The sequence below is a fragment of the Dasypus novemcinctus genome, chromosome 3, assembly GCF_030445035.2.
Source record: "Dasypus novemcinctus isolate mDasNov1 chromosome 3, mDasNov1.1.hap2, whole genome shotgun sequence".
NCBI classification, from domain to species: domain Eukaryota; kingdom Metazoa; phylum Chordata; class Mammalia; order Cingulata; family Dasypodidae; genus Dasypus; species Dasypus novemcinctus.
Window position 1 is genome coordinate 144,296,182 of NC_080675.1, and position 16,996 is coordinate 144,313,177.

Genomic DNA, 16,996 nt, shown 5'->3' on the forward strand with positions numbered 1-16,996 from the left:
ATATATTTTCAGTAACAAAGAGGAAGTTTCTATAAATGTTTCTTGTAGATTTGAGAATCAAATACTGATTTCCTTCCAAAGTTGTTTTCTGATGACAGATATATATTATCTGCTAATAAATTTGATTTCCTTGGTTATTTTGGAATTGGAGTAAGTCTTGGCCTGTGTGCTTTTTTTTTGTTTCAGCTATTACTTTTAAAGCTTTGTTACAAGAATTTGACAATACTGTTTTAAATAAAGAAAACTACATTCAAGGAAAGCTAAATGAGAAAGAGAAGTTTATTTCAGGACAGAAAATGGAAATAGAACGGCTGGAAAAGAAAAACAAAACTTTAGAATATAAGGTCTGTTTTTGGCATTATCATGATGGATGTATGTTCTGGCCATTTGACACTGGTCTCTGCTTCAGTGGTCTCTCTGTATATGTCATTCTGCTCTACGGGCCTCTAACTGCTGCTTATTAAAATTTTCACTTGGCAGTTCACCAATTTTCATCCTACCCAAAGAAGAAGAAATGTGAATGAAATGCATAACGGGAAGAAAAGGATAATTTATTCTTTAATTTAATGAGATAGACTTAACAGTTGAAGGAAGTGTTTCTGGACCAAACAAGTGAACTTTCTAGAGGATTTTTAACTTTGGTTATAATTTGCTTTTTGATTTATTAGAAAGATTTCCTCAGTATAGTTTTCTCAATAATTACATGAAATGAATTGTTAAATGAGGTAATATAAAAGTGTCAACATGGTATTGTGGATGTAAGACACTCTGTAATTGTTAATTGGATCATATTTGCACTTAGATATCTGATGGTAAAAGAGCATGAACTCAGGATTAACCCCTTTCCGTGGGGTAAAAGGAAATACTGTCTTGTTGGGGAATGTTGCATCACTGTGTAATATGTTTGCTCCCTCGTTTACAGAGGATCATTTAGAGGTTGAGGGGTGGGAGATGCACATTGATTCTCTATTCTGAAAATAACTTAAAAAACTAAAATTTCGGGACTTAATTTTAGGGGAAAGTAATTTTCTGATGTCAAGTATAACATCTCATTTCTTGTAATGGAAATAGGAATGCAGATGAAAATTTATAGGAGAGAATATGCTTTTTCTTCTCACGACTATGTATAATTAAGAAAGACATTATTTTATAGCTATTTGAAATGTTTGCATGTGAAATATTGAAAATAATGGTCCGCCTCCCTAGATTGAGATTTTAGAGAAAACAACCACTATCTATGAAGAAGATAAGCGCAATCTGCAACAGGAACTTGAAGCCCAGAATCAGAAACTTCAGAGACAGTTTTCTGACAAACGCAGATTGGAAGCCAGGTTGCAAGGCATGGTGACAGAAACAAAAATGAAGTGGGAGAAAGAATGTGTGAGTGTTCTTAAGATGCTTATCTCAGGGTTTGGTGGTATATTTGAAACGAATTTACAATTTTGCCTTTTTGTACTTTGGGTAGAGTTTTGGTGTCCGCTGTAGAAGCCACTATTCAGTTCATCCTATTTCTTTTCTCTCTGCCTTCAAAATCCATGATTAATTAGCATTATAAAGTTTAGTTCTCTCTCAGGAAGAACTGGAGAGCTCTCATTTTTAGGAAATAAAGAGACTGGGTAATCTGGTGCATTTGTTTGCTATGACTGAATTAGAATTTCAATTGGCATTGATCATGTGTAGGAACGTCGAGTAGCAGCCAAACAGCTGGAGATGCAGAATAAACTCTGGGTCAAAGATGAGAAACTGAAACAGCTGAAGGCTATTGTTACGGAACCTAAACCTGAAAAGCCAGAGAGACCCTCTCGGGAGCGGGATCGAGAAAAAGTTGCTCAAAGATCTGTTTCTCCATCACCAGTACCTGTAAGTTATTTGTAGTTTTATGGTAACTTAGTACTAGAGAGAATATGTTTTAAGGGACTAGTTCTATGAAATAAAATTTTCATTTTATATTATTTCTTAAGCCTCAAAGTATTTTTAAAATTTGTATAAATATAAATTTAGTATAAACACTTCGTAATTTAGTATATTTACTTTAATGTTAAGTCTTCGTGTGCTAAAATTATAGAAAAGTAATGTATTGTTTCAATTTTTCAGTCTTGTTCATTAACTTCTCTTCAATTTTTTTAGCTTTCTAGTAACTATATTGCTCAGATTTCCAACGGCCAGCAACTCATGAGCCAGCCACAGCTACATAGGCGCTCTAACTCTTGCAGCAGCATTTCTGTAGCTTCCTGTATTTCGGATTGGGAGCAGAAAATTTCTCCGTACAACACACCTCTCAATGTCACATCTATTGCAAGGCGTAGGCAGCAGGAGCCAGGACAAAGTAAAACTTGTATCGTGTCAGACAGAAGGCGAGGGATGTACTGGACTGAAGGCAGGGAGGTGGTTCCTACATTCAGAAATGAGATAGAAATAGAAGAGGATCATTGCTGCAGGGTTAGTGCCAGTATTATTTTAAAGTATTGAAGCAAAAGATTTTATCTTTGTTTTTTTAAAATTTTAATTTGGTTCAGAAAGTTCAGTGGAAAGATGGGTAGGCTCTAATAGAAACAAAATCTAATCTTTCTGTTAGTTAATTTGAAAAGTCAAATCACTCTGAAATTGAGACCTGGATCTTCAACTAAACATGTTTGTCTACAAAAATAATGCCTCTCCTGTTCAGTGAATATAGGTCACTTTGATGCATCCATAGTAATCTGTCATTTTCATTTGTATAAACTAATATATGTCACCTGAAATCAGTGAGTATGCAATGCAGGTTGTAGAGTACATATTCCATTTTTTTTCTTTTGACTCCCTTTCCCCAAATTAATTTTTTTCTACTTTTAAATGTTCTTTTTAATTGTTTTCCCAAAGTTTTATTTTGGAAAATTTCAAACCTGCAGAAAATGAAAAGAATAGTACATAACATCTATTTCCCCTCACTTAGATTTGCCAATTGTTGCTCTAATAGATGTAAATATTTTGTGAATCTTTGCAAAGTGACACTTAATCCCTAAATTGTTTATTATCTATTTTCTAAGATAAAGGTCATTTTCCTACACAACCACCATCCTTGCCACACCTAAGAAAGTTAGCATTAATTCAATAAATATCCTCTAATATATAGTCCTTACATTTTCCCACTTGACCCAGAAATTTCATATATGATCCATCAAGGTGCATGCATTACATTACATTTGATTTATTATGTTTCTTTAACCTCTTAATGTAAAATAGTTTTGTTTTTTTTTTAAATTTTCTTGACATTGACTTTTGAAGAGACAAGGCCAATAGTTTTGTAACTATTGAAGGTTTGAATGCTCAGTAAATGAAGGCTTCAGTGCCTTCATCTCAATATATGAGGGCTGTGCCTCATTCATCAAGTGTATTTAAACATAATAATTTTAATATTTTTATTCTTGGGGATTAAGGTGAAATTTTCCTTTGGGTCTAGATAAATGGGTCAAGTAATATTGTGGGTTTACATTTAGAAAAATCTTAATAGAGCCCGTTTAGAGCTTTTCTTCTAATTAATCTTACGGTAAATATTTTAGATTTTTTTATTGTGTATTTTTATGATTGCGGACAAATGATCCTTTAGTTGGCCCACAAAAAAATTTTTTAAGTACTGAACTTAGCAGCTTTTGCCTTAATATACCTTTTTAGGGAACAAATTATGGTGAGTGGTCTTTCTGATCAACTCTAGTAAATCCCTTTATTTCATGAAAGTTTATAGATTGAAAATTATTCGAGGCCTGCTTATGCCTGGCCAACACTATTGTAACGTCTAATTTGGCTATGAAATATTTAAGAGGATTTACTGGAGATCTTTTATCATGAGAAATAAAAATCTCTTTAGAAGTGCAGCAGAAAAGTTACTGTAAGGCTACTATCTATGCATTTAGATTTTTTTGGTAAAAATATCAGTGGGACTAAATATTTCATAAATTCTAGTAGGTTGTAAGGACTACCATCTTTCCAAAGCTTGCCTCAGAAAGTATTGCTAGATGTGTTGAAGAAGACTGTCACTTGTGCTAAATGGTAATCATAAGAGCCAGACTTCCTTTTTTGTTCAATTTTAATTTAACCATTTTAAGCATGGAAAGTTGTTAGGGGCAAACTCTTAGCCATGTTTTATAGTTTGATGGTTTGTGCTTTCCTTGGTGCTTCATTTGTTTCTTGTAATTAATGTAGGGAAGAGTGCTCCAGATAGGCATTTTGGAATTGGCATCTTGATATTTGACCAGCTTTGAAGAATTTGGCCTGTGACAGACTTTTTCATTTACTTTGTTTTATAAACAAGATGGTCACAAAATTTCAAAGATAACTAGTTGCTTCAAATTATTAACTAGGAACTGGATATGAAATATTTTTTTCTTAGGGTGAACATACTGTATATTTAAATGTCCCAGATTTACATTACTTTTGACTGGAAGCATTTAGTTTTCTATTGTATGTTAGAGACTGGTTGACACTATTTTCAAGGTTCTTGAATCCTTGATGAAATGTTTGGGGAAAAAAACTAGTTGGTATATTTTAGCCATTATTATATCTTGACCTTTTCATGAAGTTCTGTGTGATTTAACTATAAATGTTCAGAAGTACTTTATCCTTTTACTTTTTTGTATATCTGGTTATTATATCTTATGCTGTTTAATATTTTGTACTATATACGGCTTAATCAACTTCTACTTTTTGCCCGTTTTCATATAAAGGGGTCAATGCCTCTTTTGCTTAGAGGCCTGTGATATAGGCTTAGGGTTTTTATTGATCTTATTGACACTTGTAAAAGAGTTGTGTACTTAATAAATAACCTCACAGTTGCAGGTGCAAATGTTAGTTTTTCACTAAGGATGCAAAATGAATTATTTGTCCTGAACACCAGCTAAGTAGGAAAGACTAACAGCATTACCAGAATTTTTTCTTCCATTCTTTGTTGAAAGGGAAGTTCCTTGGTAGAGAAAAAGTATATAAACTGGTATTAAAAGTAGTTTGTTGGTTTTGTGTTTAAATACAAAAAGAACATTTAAATTACTTGAGTAATGTATTTAGCTTTTGAAAAGGTTCCTGCGTTTGTTTTGATATTGTTGTCAATTAATATAGCCAAACCTGCTGCACTTCTAATAATACCCTTAAATTAATTCTGGGTTATGCTTGTTTCTTGATTCCTCTTTCAATCTGATCAGAACGCACCACCAATTCGTCTCCGACACAGACGATCACGCTCTGCAGGAGACAGATGGGTAGATCATAAGCCTGCCTCTAATGTGCAAACTGAAACAGTCATGCAGCCACATGTCCCTCATGCCATCACAGTCTCTGTTGCAAATGAAAAGGCACTAGCTAAGTGTGAGAAGTACATGCTGACCCACCAGGAACTAGCCTCTGATGGGGAGATTGAAACTAAACTAATTAAGGTAAAATTTTTATACAGGAGAAAAAAAAATACATAAAAAGCCAACCTAACAACATCCTTTAATGCCACATAGGCAGTGTCAACTGGAACATAAATGGCTGATATGTTCTTTTTGTTAGCAGCAAACTATTATAAAGTAACTGCTTAGGTTGTGAATCTTTTAAACTTGGGGGCTAAATCTACTGTTTTCTTCTGTATGAGGCTTGATCTCAGGTTTGTTAGAGGAACTCCAAGTATATAATGTCCTGGTTCTTTAATTAATGTGTATTTGGTTTTAACCTCTTAAAAAGTAAACCTAAACAAAGAATTCTTAAGTTTGCTATTGGTTTAAGATAAAAAAGCCCACATTAAAATCTGACCTATTGACATTACTTATGTACTGAACCATCAATGCCATGTCCCAGGAGGAGACTTGCCTTCATGTAGAAGGATTTTCTTTTGAGCAGAGTTAATGAGTAATCAGAGAAATAAAGGACAAGACTAAACAAAACAAAACAAAAGCTTTTCATTTCATATTCAATTTACAGGATAGTAAAAATAAGACCATATTGCAATTGGAATATGGCGGGGGGGAGTACACCCGGAGAATAAAGTACAAAGCCTTAATATATTTAGAAACTTTTAGTGGATTTCTTGATCCTTTGTGCAGTTTAGTTTTTAAATTATAAGTTGACTTTTTTTGTTTTGCAATTATGAATGTTACTGATTATATTGTATTGGACTTCTTTTGTTTAGTGAGATAAGTACTGAAATGTTTAAAGTATTGTAATAGTATAGACTCATCAGTCCCAGACACCATATGGCTTTGTGGGTAGGAGTTTCCATAAAACAGTAGAATCTTGACATCAATTTGAAATATGCTATATATGTGTTTTATCATTTGGATTTATAAAAGTGTAACACTGACCTTTTCTCTTGACTTTAGGGTGATGTTTATAAAACAAGGGGTGGTGGACAATCTGTTCAGTTTACTGATATTGAGACTTTAAAGCAAGAATCACCAAATGGGTGAGTGATCATCAAAGATGTCTCTGTAAATGTTTATTTTTGAGGAAAAGATCCTGTAAACTCTATCACTAATTCTCTGAAGGAGTATAGATGATATTTCTAATATTTTTCCTCTTTTTAGATGCAAAAATAATTCTTGCTTCCTGTTTCCCCTTTTTTAGTAGTCGGAAACGAAGATCTTCCACAGTAGCACCTGCTCAGCCAGATGGTACAGAGTGTGACTGGACAGATGTAGAAACAAGGGTAGGAGTGAAAAATTAAATATTTGTCTGCTTAATCAAAAGTTAGGGGTGTCATATTTTAGACCCCACAGCTGTGACTTTGCTCCTTGAAGAAGCTGAGGTTTCATCTCATTTTGCCAGTAAAGCCTGTATGCCTCTTAATAGCAAACCTGCAATGGTGTTTGTTTAGGTCTTTTTTTTTTTTTTTTTAAAGATTTATTTATTTCTCTCCCCTTCCCTCCCCCCTACCCCGGTTGTCTGTTCTCTGTGTCCACCTGCTGGGTCTTCTCTGTCTGCTTCTATTGTCATCAGCGGCATGGGAATCTGTGTTTCCCTTTGTTGCGTCATCTTGTGTCAGCTCTCTGTGTGTGCAGCACCATTCCTGGTCAGGCTGCACTTTCGCGCTGGGCCGCTCTCCTTATGGGGCGCACTTGCGCGTGGGGCTCCCCTACGCTGGGGACACCCCTGCGTGGCAGGGCACTCCTTGCGTGCATCAGCACTGTGCATGGGCCAGCTCCACATGGGTCAAGGAGGCCCGGGGTTTGAACTGCTGACCTCCCATGTGGTAGACGGACGCCCTAACCACTGGGCCAAGTCCGCCACCCTTGTTTAGGTCTTAATGCAGCTCTTCCATTCAAAGCCCCTTCAGTGCAGAAGGCCAGGGCCCAGGAATTGAGCCAGAGAGTGTCACTCTAAAATAAAAAGAATTCACATCACATCGATAGGAATCTTCTCAGAAGCTGCCTATCAGGAATTCCCTTGCTAGCTATGTTGTTCCTGCTAAGAGACTCATAGGGAAAGAGCAAGGGAAGGTGGGGTCAGGAAACCAGGTCCTAGCCCTGGTCACTAATGAGGGAAGTTACGTGGATGACTGGCCCCCATTGTTTGTGCCTATGTCAGTAATAAATTGCAGGTATCTGGTATTTTGACATAGGTATCATCACTGAACTGGAAAGTAGTGTTGGATTTCATCTTGGGTTGAGCCTATTTTCTAAATAATATTGTTTTATAGACTGCTGAGAAGCACTGATCTTTTCCTTTTCTGTATTTTTCCTGTCAGTGTTCTGTGGCTGTGGAGATGAGAGCTGGATCTCAACTGGGACCTGGATATCAGCACCATGCACAACCCAAGTGAGCACTGACTATATTGGGGCCTTGCTGTGTATGTTGTCCCCTCTCTAGTATGTCTACCACTGTCCTTTTCCCTACCATACGCTTGTTTTTAAGAGGAAATAATGTGATTTTTGTTTATCCCTTGAAATATCTGGGCCCTACTGGCAGATTGCAGTTGGCAGCAGGAGTGCAGAGAACTTCAGAAGGCTTGATAAGAGCAATTAGAACTCCTACAACAGAAGTTTATCGAAAATTATTTGCTACTGTTCATTTTTGCCAACGTTCATAAAGCTTTCAGAGGCTGAACTGAGATTGCCTATAAGGAGGGAAGGCTAAAGGCGTTAGTCCAGGATGAGAGCTCTTGGACTTGCCTCTTGGTCTTGTCAGAGCAATAAATGTTCAATAAAATAAACCTGAATGGTAGGATTTATGGTCAGGAAAGGAATTACACTCTGCTGTCCCTCTGTTCTCCCCCCCGCCCCACCCCCCCCCCACCCCCCCCAGTTAAATATACTCAGGTGCTTGGCCTATTCTTTTTCTATATATTAGTAAGTAAAATCCCTTTTCAAGTATCCATCTGTACAAGCCCATGTGTCCATTTTGGGCCATTTGAAAGAGCATTGCAATGGGATAGACAAAGAGGAAGTCCTGATTTCTAAATTTAATTGTAGATAAGCATATTTTATAGAAGTTGCTTGGTTTCTCCAAAGGACTTCAGTTTTCCCATGATAAAACATGGATTCTTCTTAGAGAAGATTCAGTTGCTATGGATGTCACTAATTGAAATTCAAGTCCTAAAAGCTGGTTTTTATATTTTAGGCGCAAGAAGCCATGAGTTGACACAGTTCGAGTAACAAAAGAATATTTTCATTGGTTTGATAATTTCTTCAAAGCCATGCCAGAAGCACTCTGAGTCATCGTGTAGAACTCCAGCTTTGTTGAACATCACAGATCTTAGATACATCATACACTGGCCTGGATCAAAGCTTCCCTATGGTTCCAAAGAAATCTAGTATGCAACAGACTTTTAATATTCTATGCCTTGCCATATTTAATATTAATAGCAGAGAGAGACCCTCTTTCCTTATTGCTGTATGAACTTTTTTATAATGCTGTTTTCTGGTGTATTTCTTGTTACTTATAAACTAATTCATGCAAGTTTTTGTCTTGGGTGATTACGGAAGACTATATCTAGATTTACACTGTGTGTGTGTGTGTGTGTGAGAGAGAGAGAGAGAGAGTGTAAAGAGAGAGAGACTTTTCCAGCTCTGGTCTGAATACTTCTTTAAGGTTTTATGAACAAAACAAATGCTGCTATTGATTAGCTGCAAGAATGCACTTTAGACATATTTGACAATTCAGACTTTTAAAATGAACTTGTCAGTGACTGACCAATCATCAAACCATTTTAGGAAGTTATTTGTTTGGAATTTTGTATGTATATATTCATTTTCTGATATTTAGGTATATAAAAAAGTTGAAATAAAAAGCATTAAGAAAATACTAGATTGTGTGATGGTCATTCAGTACAGACTCCAGCATCTAGCATAGTGTCTTGCTTTTATTTAGCTCACAATATTTGTGGGATGAATGAAAAGAAAACTCTAGAAAATATAAAGTAATCTGATGGTAAATGGACAATTTGCTTTGTGTGTGGTAACTACAGTATATACATATTAAGTACACTCTTATAGACATCCAAACAAAAAAGATGGTTTTGGGAAAACAATTTAGAAGTACGATTGAAAAGCATCTTAAAATATCCAGTTTTGTACCAGTGAACATACATTTCTCTGATTAAATGTGGATTTCTTTTGAAGGTGAATTTTTTTTACAAAAATGATAGTTTAATCTTTTTCTATTAATGGAAAAAGTATATTAGTCCTGACTAAAAGATGAAAAACTTTTACATTAAAAATTTTTAAGTAAAAGCAAACTCCATTTATTTTTTTCATTAATAGTATAGTAGTAGTATGCAATGTGATATTTACAGATGTGATTTTAGAATTCTTCAGACTACCACTGTAAAGGTTAATTCCTGTTTCAGTAGGTGCTATAGGATTTAATCTGATTCTTGACTATTTTGTAATTTTTAAAATGGCATATTGCTTGTTCTTTTGAAAATAAATAGTAGATGGGAAGTTTTTACTACGATAGGGGATGCTGGGGTAGTGGAATTTATCTTAAGTCACAGTATGTTGAATCCCCTAAGTTCTGGGACCACAAAAAATAAAAGGAAATGCATGGGCAATTGATGCTTTGCTTAGATAGTTCTCTTAAATAGATACGAAGAACAGCTGTGGTTGAGTGCTTACTGTATGTCTGGTACCCTGTAAAGGTGTTATCTCTAATTGAGAGATGAAGAGATTGAAAAAGTTATGGTTTGCTCAACGACCTCTAGATCCTAAATGATGAAGCTGATACATAAGCTCAAGCCTGACATCAAAGCTCTTAAGTCCTCTGCTGTACCTATAGTTTAATATTTTCTTAGCCCTAGTTTTAGTTGATAATTTCTGGTATTTTACAAAACAGGATTGTCTTTGAGATCATTATAACTTAGTGTTTTGGTTTCCAAATTTTCGGTAATTATTCTCTGATATGATCTTTACAACCCAGGGGCAGAATAGTTATTTGTACCACACAGAAGAGGAAACAGGTCCAGAGAAGAAAAGTACTTCTTTGTAGGTCCCATAGGAATGTAGCCAGAACTAACTGGATTTCTTGTGCAATTTGCCTTTTTTCATTCAACCTTGGTTTTGAGACTTATCCATAGCTCATCATGTTTACTGCTTTATGCTAGCCCATGTCCCTACACACAGCAGGGAGTATTTCCAATTTTCCATAGTGCTGCAGGGAATAATCTTGTATTTGGACTTTGTGCACATTTCTCTAGGGTAGAATCAGAAGGAAATTGCTGGATTTAGGCTCTGGATTTTTTTTACCAGATTTTGCCAATTTACATTTTCTTTAAAGATTTATTTATTTCTCTCTCCCTCCCCTCCCCTCCCCTCCCCTTCCCCCCCCCCCCCAGTTGTCTGCTCTCTGTCCATTTGCGGTGTGTTCTTCTGTATCCACTTGCATATTCTTGTCAGCAGCACCTGTAATGTGTGTCTTTTTATTGTGTTATCTTGCTGCATCAGCTCCTCGTGTGTGTGGTGCCATTCCTGGGCAGGCTGCACTTTTTTCGTGCTGGGCAGCTCTCCTTATGGGGGCGCACTCCTTGTGCATGGGGCTCCCCTACGTAGGGGACACCCCTGAGTGGCATGGCACTCACTCCTTGCCTGCATCAGCACGCGTGTGGGCCAGCTCATCACACGGGTCAGGAGGCCCTGGGTTTGAACCTTGGACCTCTCATGTGGTAGGCAGACACCCTATCTGTTGGGCCAAATCTGCTTCCCATCAATTCACATTTCTACTCTTCTCACGTATTCTTACATTTCCTCACATTCTATCCTACACTTGAAGATTGCATTTGAATTTCCTGATTGTTAGTAGTGAGTGGGAGTCTCTTTTCCTGAGTTACCTAGCCATTCTAACTTCTTCCTTTGAATTATCTGCTTGTATCTTTGTTATTTAACTAGTTGGTAGTATTTCTTCTCATTGGTTTATAGAACTTTATATATTCTTTGGATATTTGGGACTTCATATTTTCTCCCAATCTGTGGGGTCTTTTCACTTTTTATGGTTATCTTTTTTGTAAAAAAAAATTTTTAGAACTCATTGGGATTCACTGAAAAATTGTGAAGATGGTAGAGTTCCCATATTCTGCACCTAATTTCCCCTATTAACATCTTATATTGGTGATATATTTGTTCCAATTAATGAGCCAGTACTGATACATTATTATTAATTAAAATCCATACTGTATTCAGATTTCCTTACTTCTTACCAAATGAACTTTTCTGTTCCAGGATCCCATCCAGAATATCAAATTATATCTAGTCATTTTGTCTCGTTAGGCTTCTCTTGGTTGTGAAAATTTCTGAAACTTTGGTTATGGTATCTTTTTGTCTTACAGTTTTAACTTTTGATGTAATCAAATTTATCAATCTTTTCCTTTATGTTTGTGTCCTAAGAAGTTTTTCTATACCCTGATGTCTTAATATTCTTCTATATTTTCTTCTAAAACTTCTAGAGTTTTGCTTTTCACATTATGTATCTATAGTGTGAGGAAGGAATTAAAGACTTTCCCCACCCCAGCTCCATATGGATAAGAAACCAATTGTTACAGTACCATTCTTTTGAAAAGATCATCCCTTCTCCCAGATTACATAACTAAGCTCCCAAATGTATGAGAGTATATTTCTGGGTTCACTGTTCTGTTCATCTATTTGCATGACAATGCCATACATTCAATTCATTATATATTTATATGGACTATTTTCTATGCCAGGGCACCACTGTAGGCACAAGGAATAAATACAGTGGCAAACTAAAGTTGGTGCCCTCATGGAACCTAAATCTCCCCTTATTACTTTAAAAAATTGTCTTAACAACTACTGGCCTTTTATCCTTCCATTTAATATTTAGAGTCAGTTTGTGAAATTCCATTGAAAACGCTAATGAAATTTTGATGGAAATTACCTAATTTAGAATTTCCCACTTGAAGACAGTGAATCTTGTCTGTGAACAAGGCATCTCACTATTTTGGTTACCTTTTATATTGTTCCATAAAGTTTTGTAATTAAAAAAATAATGGTCATGCACCTCTTTTGTTTTTAATTCAATTTTTAATTTAAAATGTGTTTAGGTTTGTGCTTAAGACTGGCCCAAGTGGAACCCTAAGGATTCCGAAGGAAAAGTTTGGTTGGAGATGATTATGTGATAAAGGCACTGATTAGAGCCGGTTGCCTTAATACTTGAATCATCCTTCCAGGAAACTAGGTAAATTTCAATAGAGAAATAGTCCACGAAATGTAAAGATTACCATTTTTGATGGTAGGATTTAAAATTAGGTTTCAGATCATATAGTATTTAATGCATGCCAGTTGTAGAAAATTTGAAATATAAAAAATAAGGGTGAAGACAAAATTTAGCCACAATCTCAAAACCCAGCCCTCCCCACTCAAGCAAACGACGCTGAAATTAAAGCATTCAGATTCCAAATCCAGTTATACTGCCCAATAACTGTAATCCTGGCTCGTTACGGGGTCCACGCCTTAGTTTTGCCATGGCAAAACGGAGATAAATAGTACCTACTTCCTACATTGCGTGAGAATTACACGAATCCTTGTACGGTGTGACTCACTTGCCTGGGACATAGGCACTCAGCCGCTACTACTATCATAACGCTGTTTCTCCGTTCCTCCTTCGTTTACTTATTATATCCTAGACACTGCACTAAGCATGGGGTCCCCAACCTGTCGCCGCCTGCTAGGGGAGGCCGCGGCGTAGATTTTGAATAGTGTCTCATGACTCTATTCGGCTTACAGCCGAGCTCCCGCCAAGTCAAGCGGTCCATCGAAACAATGGGAACGAGACCCATTTACCCAGGTAACTTTTCCCTAAAAATATTTTCAATGTTCACAAGCCCTGTTTTTTACCCAGATCAAGCGAAATCGCTTTCACCAGCAGTGAAAGAGCAACGAACGCGTCACAGGTAGTGCGCAGGCGCCTCAAGCCGCGCGCAGGCGCCTCGAGCCGAGCGCGTCGGTTCTGGCCCCGCCTCTTCCGCCAGACGCGGGCGGCGATTGGTCTGTTTGGCTAGTATAAGAGGCTGCGCGCAGGCGCCTCAGCCCCTTTCCTCAGCTGCCGCTAAGGTGCTCGGTTCTTCCGAGGAAGCTAAGGCTGCGTTGGGGTGAGGCCCTCACTTCATCCGGCGACTAGCACCGCGCCCGGCACTCGCCCGCACAATGGCCTCCGTCTCCGAGCTTGCCTGCATCTACTCGGCCCTCATACTCCACGACGATGAAGTCACAGTAACGGTGAGTACGGACCCCAGGCGGCCGCGTGTGCGACCTGCCCACTGTGAACCCGCTCTCCACCTTCGAGTCCTCCAGGCGGGTCAGACCTGGCCTTTCCGGCCTGAACTGCGGTTGCGGACACCCCAGGCGTCTTGGGAGCGGGCCGGAAGCCGGTCGGGTGGAGCGGGGTACGAGGGGCGAGGGCCCGAGGACCACGTGTCAGTCCCCGGAGTGTTGCGCTTCTGGCTGTGTACTCTGGCTGTTGGAAACTTAGTTTAGAAAAACTTATCCTTAGAGCTTAGCATCCCAATCCGCATTTATTTTATTCCTATCTTCTTTATGGGGTCATTGCAAAACATCAATTGCCTTGAATTCTTTTGGTCCAGTGTGATAGGCCTTGTGGGGCGAGGCAGCGTGGTGTGGAGGAAAAGAACTTGAGCGTGTCACCTTCGCCTTGTTTCTCCTAACGTACAAAAGGTGCGTTATTTGGGCCAGTTACTTGTTCCAGCCTGTTAAATGACAGTGATGAACTCATCCCTTTGCAAAGTGCACTTGGTCCAAGAGCAAATGCATTTCTTTTGCTCATGAGTAGAGTGTAAGACATGGTATTATTAAATTTGCCTACATACAATACAGATGGAGTATCTGAATTGGATAAACATGGATCTGTACACATTTTTATGATTTGCTTTTTTTAAAAAAAAATTCAATTTTATTAATACACATCAATAAAGCATACAGTTTATCTAAAGTGTAAAATGGATTTGCTATAATAACAGTTATGTGTTCATCGTTTAAATCATTCTTAGAGCATTTTCATTATTTCAGTAATAAAATAAGACAATTCCTCACCTCTCAATCTCTGTGCTTCCCCCACTGAACATAGCTGCTGTTTCTAGCTATTCTATCCAAAGTGGATAATCAGTGGCTTTCAGTATATTCACACTGCTGTACATTGATCACCTCAAAAATTTTAGAACAATTTAATTACTCCAAAGACTACATTCCTTAGGATTCCTTCCTCAGACCTACATCGCCCTCAATCCCCTTTCATCTTTATAAATTGATTTATATTTACATGTTATGTAAATGGAATCATACAATATGTAGTACTTTGCCTGGATTTGCTTTTAATTTGCAGTGTTTGTGGAGATGTTGAACTTTTTGATGGATTGGCATTTTGTTTGTTCTAGGAGGATAAGATCAATGCCCTCATTAAAGCAGCTGGTGTAAATGTTGAACCTTTCTGGCCTGGCTTGTTTGCAAAGGTAAGGTGATGGTGGGAAGTTGGGAAGACGTTTCTGCTGACTTATTAGGGCATGTGCATACATTTGAAGTGCCGTCAAGCAAGTGCCAGAAGGCCCCATATTTCATTGGACCTCCTTAAACATAAGTAGTATATTGCATTTGTATCTGGATGATACTGAGGTTTCAGTTTGTCATGCTTTGTGTACCTTCAGTCTAACTCTGGTTTAATGGAAATTGAGTTCCTTGACCTTCTATTGACCCCTTATTGTACTTTGGGAATATAGTCGACTGATGAAGACAGGGCTCCTGCCCAGGGAGCTTTGGCACTGGCTACTTGCCAGTGTACAGGTTACTTAATATCTGGCAGCTGAAGCTATTAATAACCCTTGACTCATTGGGTTCCCTGAAGGGCTTTGAAACATTTAAACGATACCCATGTCATCAGGAGAGAAGTGGATGTGGCTCAAGCGATTGGGCTCTTGTCTACTTTATGGGAGGTCTAGGGTTCGTTTCCTGGGACCTCCTGGTGAAGGCAAGCTGGACCAAGCCCACAGTTGGCACAGCAAGGTGACACAACAAAAGAGGCAGAGGAAAGTTCCTTACCATCAAGTTTACAGTTTTATTTTGGACCCATTTCTTCATTTAAAAAGGGAAGGAATTCATTTGGCAGATTTTCATAAAACATTTAGACTGCCCTAGTCTGAGCCTTAATTATCAGCAAGGAAATGTCAGCCTTGATGATAATCAAACCAACTTCATCACTGCTGGACAGGCAACTCCAGCACAGAAGAATGTTGGGACCGGATTATTGGGGCTAATTGAGAGATCCAAGAGAAATAGCTGAGCACTTACTTGAGCATGCATGTGTGTTGCAGGCCCTGGCCAACATCAGCATTGGGAGCCTTATCTGCAATGTAGGGGCTGGTGGACCTGCCCCAGCAGCAGGTGCGGCACCAGCAGGAGGTCCTGCCCCCACCACCACTGCTGCCCCAGGTAGGAAGCTTTAAGTTTATTGTGTGGAAGGAAGGCGGGAATTAAAAATAGTTCTACAGGAAAGATCAGTCTTAATTTACTTAATTTACTACCTAAAGCATGGTTGGGTGGTGCTGAGGGAATGCATAGATGTGGTTTTTGACTCTTCCCTACCTTTTTACCTTTTTTTTTTAAGCGGAGGAGAAGAAAGTGGAAGCAAAGAAAGAAGAATCTGAGGAATCGGATGATGACATGGGCTTTGGTCTTTTTGACTAGACTCCTTTTGTAAAATTAAAATGTTCAATAAAGAGCTGAACTCTTTTGCTGTGGTCTTGCCAGTAGTTTGGGGATTTTGGACTGCAAAAGTGGTATCACCTCTACAACAAACAGTGGGTTTATCCTTTTCTTTTCTACTGCCATACACAGCTGGATTTCCAGGTGGGAAATAATAAACATCCTTGACACTTTACTAAAAATGTGCCCAATAGCTCTGAAGATTGTATTCTGGGGCCAGGGACAGGATGGATCTGAGCAGGTGCCTTTTCCAGAGTATCAACAACTTTTTGGTTGCAGGGTTTATTCCTAAGAACTTCGGAGCTGTGCGGAGCTGAGGTAGAATGTTGCTGGTATGCCCCTCAGCAAAGTCCTTAGTTACCTAACGTGGATGAAACCCCAATTCAAACGTATATTTGAAAAACTAATAACTTTTATTCATACTAACAGCGTGAAATGGAGATTGGTTCCTAAAATGCCAGGACACTCTTGGACTTGGAATGTGCCAGGTAGAACCAGAGACTTACCTTTACATCTGTCTCCATTTAAGAAATGTTTCAGATTTAAATGACTAGGACCTTCTAGCTCCTATTGTCAGTCTTGGGTATAGGGCTATTTTATGAGAATTACTTGGTATGCTTGTTTAAAATTGCTCAGCTTCAGCTGGGTATCTAGAAGGGATCTCTGAGGTTATGTGAAAGTTGTTTTGGGTCTTGCACCTTCCTTTTAGGAGCTGTCTGAGGAAGCTCCTTAACCCAGCTTGTGAAGTGTATATGCCTGTTAGATCCCTGGCCCAGGACAGCAGTTTTCCCAAACATGAGAATTGATTTGTTAAAAAGTGATCCTATTAAGTGTTC

The 16,996-nt window shown here is 38.1% G+C and overlaps 2 protein-coding genes across 4 annotated transcripts in view; both read left to right on the top strand.

Moving 5' to 3' along the window:
* Positions 1 to 9,246, top strand: part of KIF23 (kinesin family member 23) — a 28,134-nt gene extending 18,888 nt beyond the window's left edge. Inside the window, exons 15-23 of one of the 3 annotated variants that reach the window (XM_058294413.1) lie at positions 187 to 344; positions 1,207 to 1,380; positions 1,681 to 1,860; positions 2,128 to 2,439; positions 5,172 to 5,402; positions 6,327 to 6,409; positions 6,571 to 6,652; positions 7,691 to 7,761; positions 8,563 to 9,246. In XM_058294413.1, coding sequence (XP_058150396.1) covers positions 187 to 344; positions 1,207 to 1,380; positions 1,681 to 1,860; positions 2,128 to 2,439; positions 5,172 to 5,402; positions 6,327 to 6,409; positions 6,571 to 6,652; positions 7,691 to 7,761; positions 8,563 to 8,578 — 1,307 coding nt within the window. In that variant the 3' untranslated portion in view covers positions 8,579 to 9,246. The remainder of the gene's footprint in view (positions 1 to 186; positions 345 to 1,206; positions 1,381 to 1,680; positions 1,861 to 2,127; positions 2,440 to 5,171; positions 5,403 to 6,326; positions 6,410 to 6,570; positions 6,653 to 7,690; positions 7,762 to 8,562) is intronic. The other 2 variants (XM_058294414.2, XM_058294415.2) reach the window with 2 other exon arrangements.
* Positions 9,247 to 13,463: 4,217 nt separating this feature from the next.
* RPLP1 (ribosomal protein lateral stalk subunit P1) lies at positions 13,464 to 16,187 on the top strand. Its single transcript, XM_004451035.5, has 4 exons — positions 13,464 to 13,667; positions 14,840 to 14,914; positions 15,770 to 15,887; positions 16,063 to 16,187. The coding sequence occupies exons 1-4, from the start codon at positions 13,596 to 13,598 to the stop codon at positions 16,140 to 16,142; spliced, it is 345 nt and encodes a 114-aa protein (XP_004451092.1). The 5' UTR covers positions 13,464 to 13,595; the 3' UTR covers positions 16,143 to 16,187.
* The last annotated feature ends 809 nt before the right edge of the window (positions 16,188 to 16,996 follow it).

Bases quoted from the DNA above. Each gene is read 5' to 3' on its own strand.
- RPLP1 (XM_004451035.5), top strand. From the start codon at position 13,596: ATGGCCTCCGTCTCCGAGCTTGCCTGCATCTACTCGGCCCTCATACTC. The intron at 13,668-14,839 runs GTGAGTACGGAC...TGTTTGTTCTAG, and splicing joins ACGATGAAGTCACAGTAACG to GAGGATAAGATCAATGCCCT. The intron at 15,888-16,062 runs GTAGGAAGCTTT...TTTTTTTTTAAG, and splicing joins CACCACCACTGCTGCCCCAG to CGGAGGAGAAGAAAGTGGAA.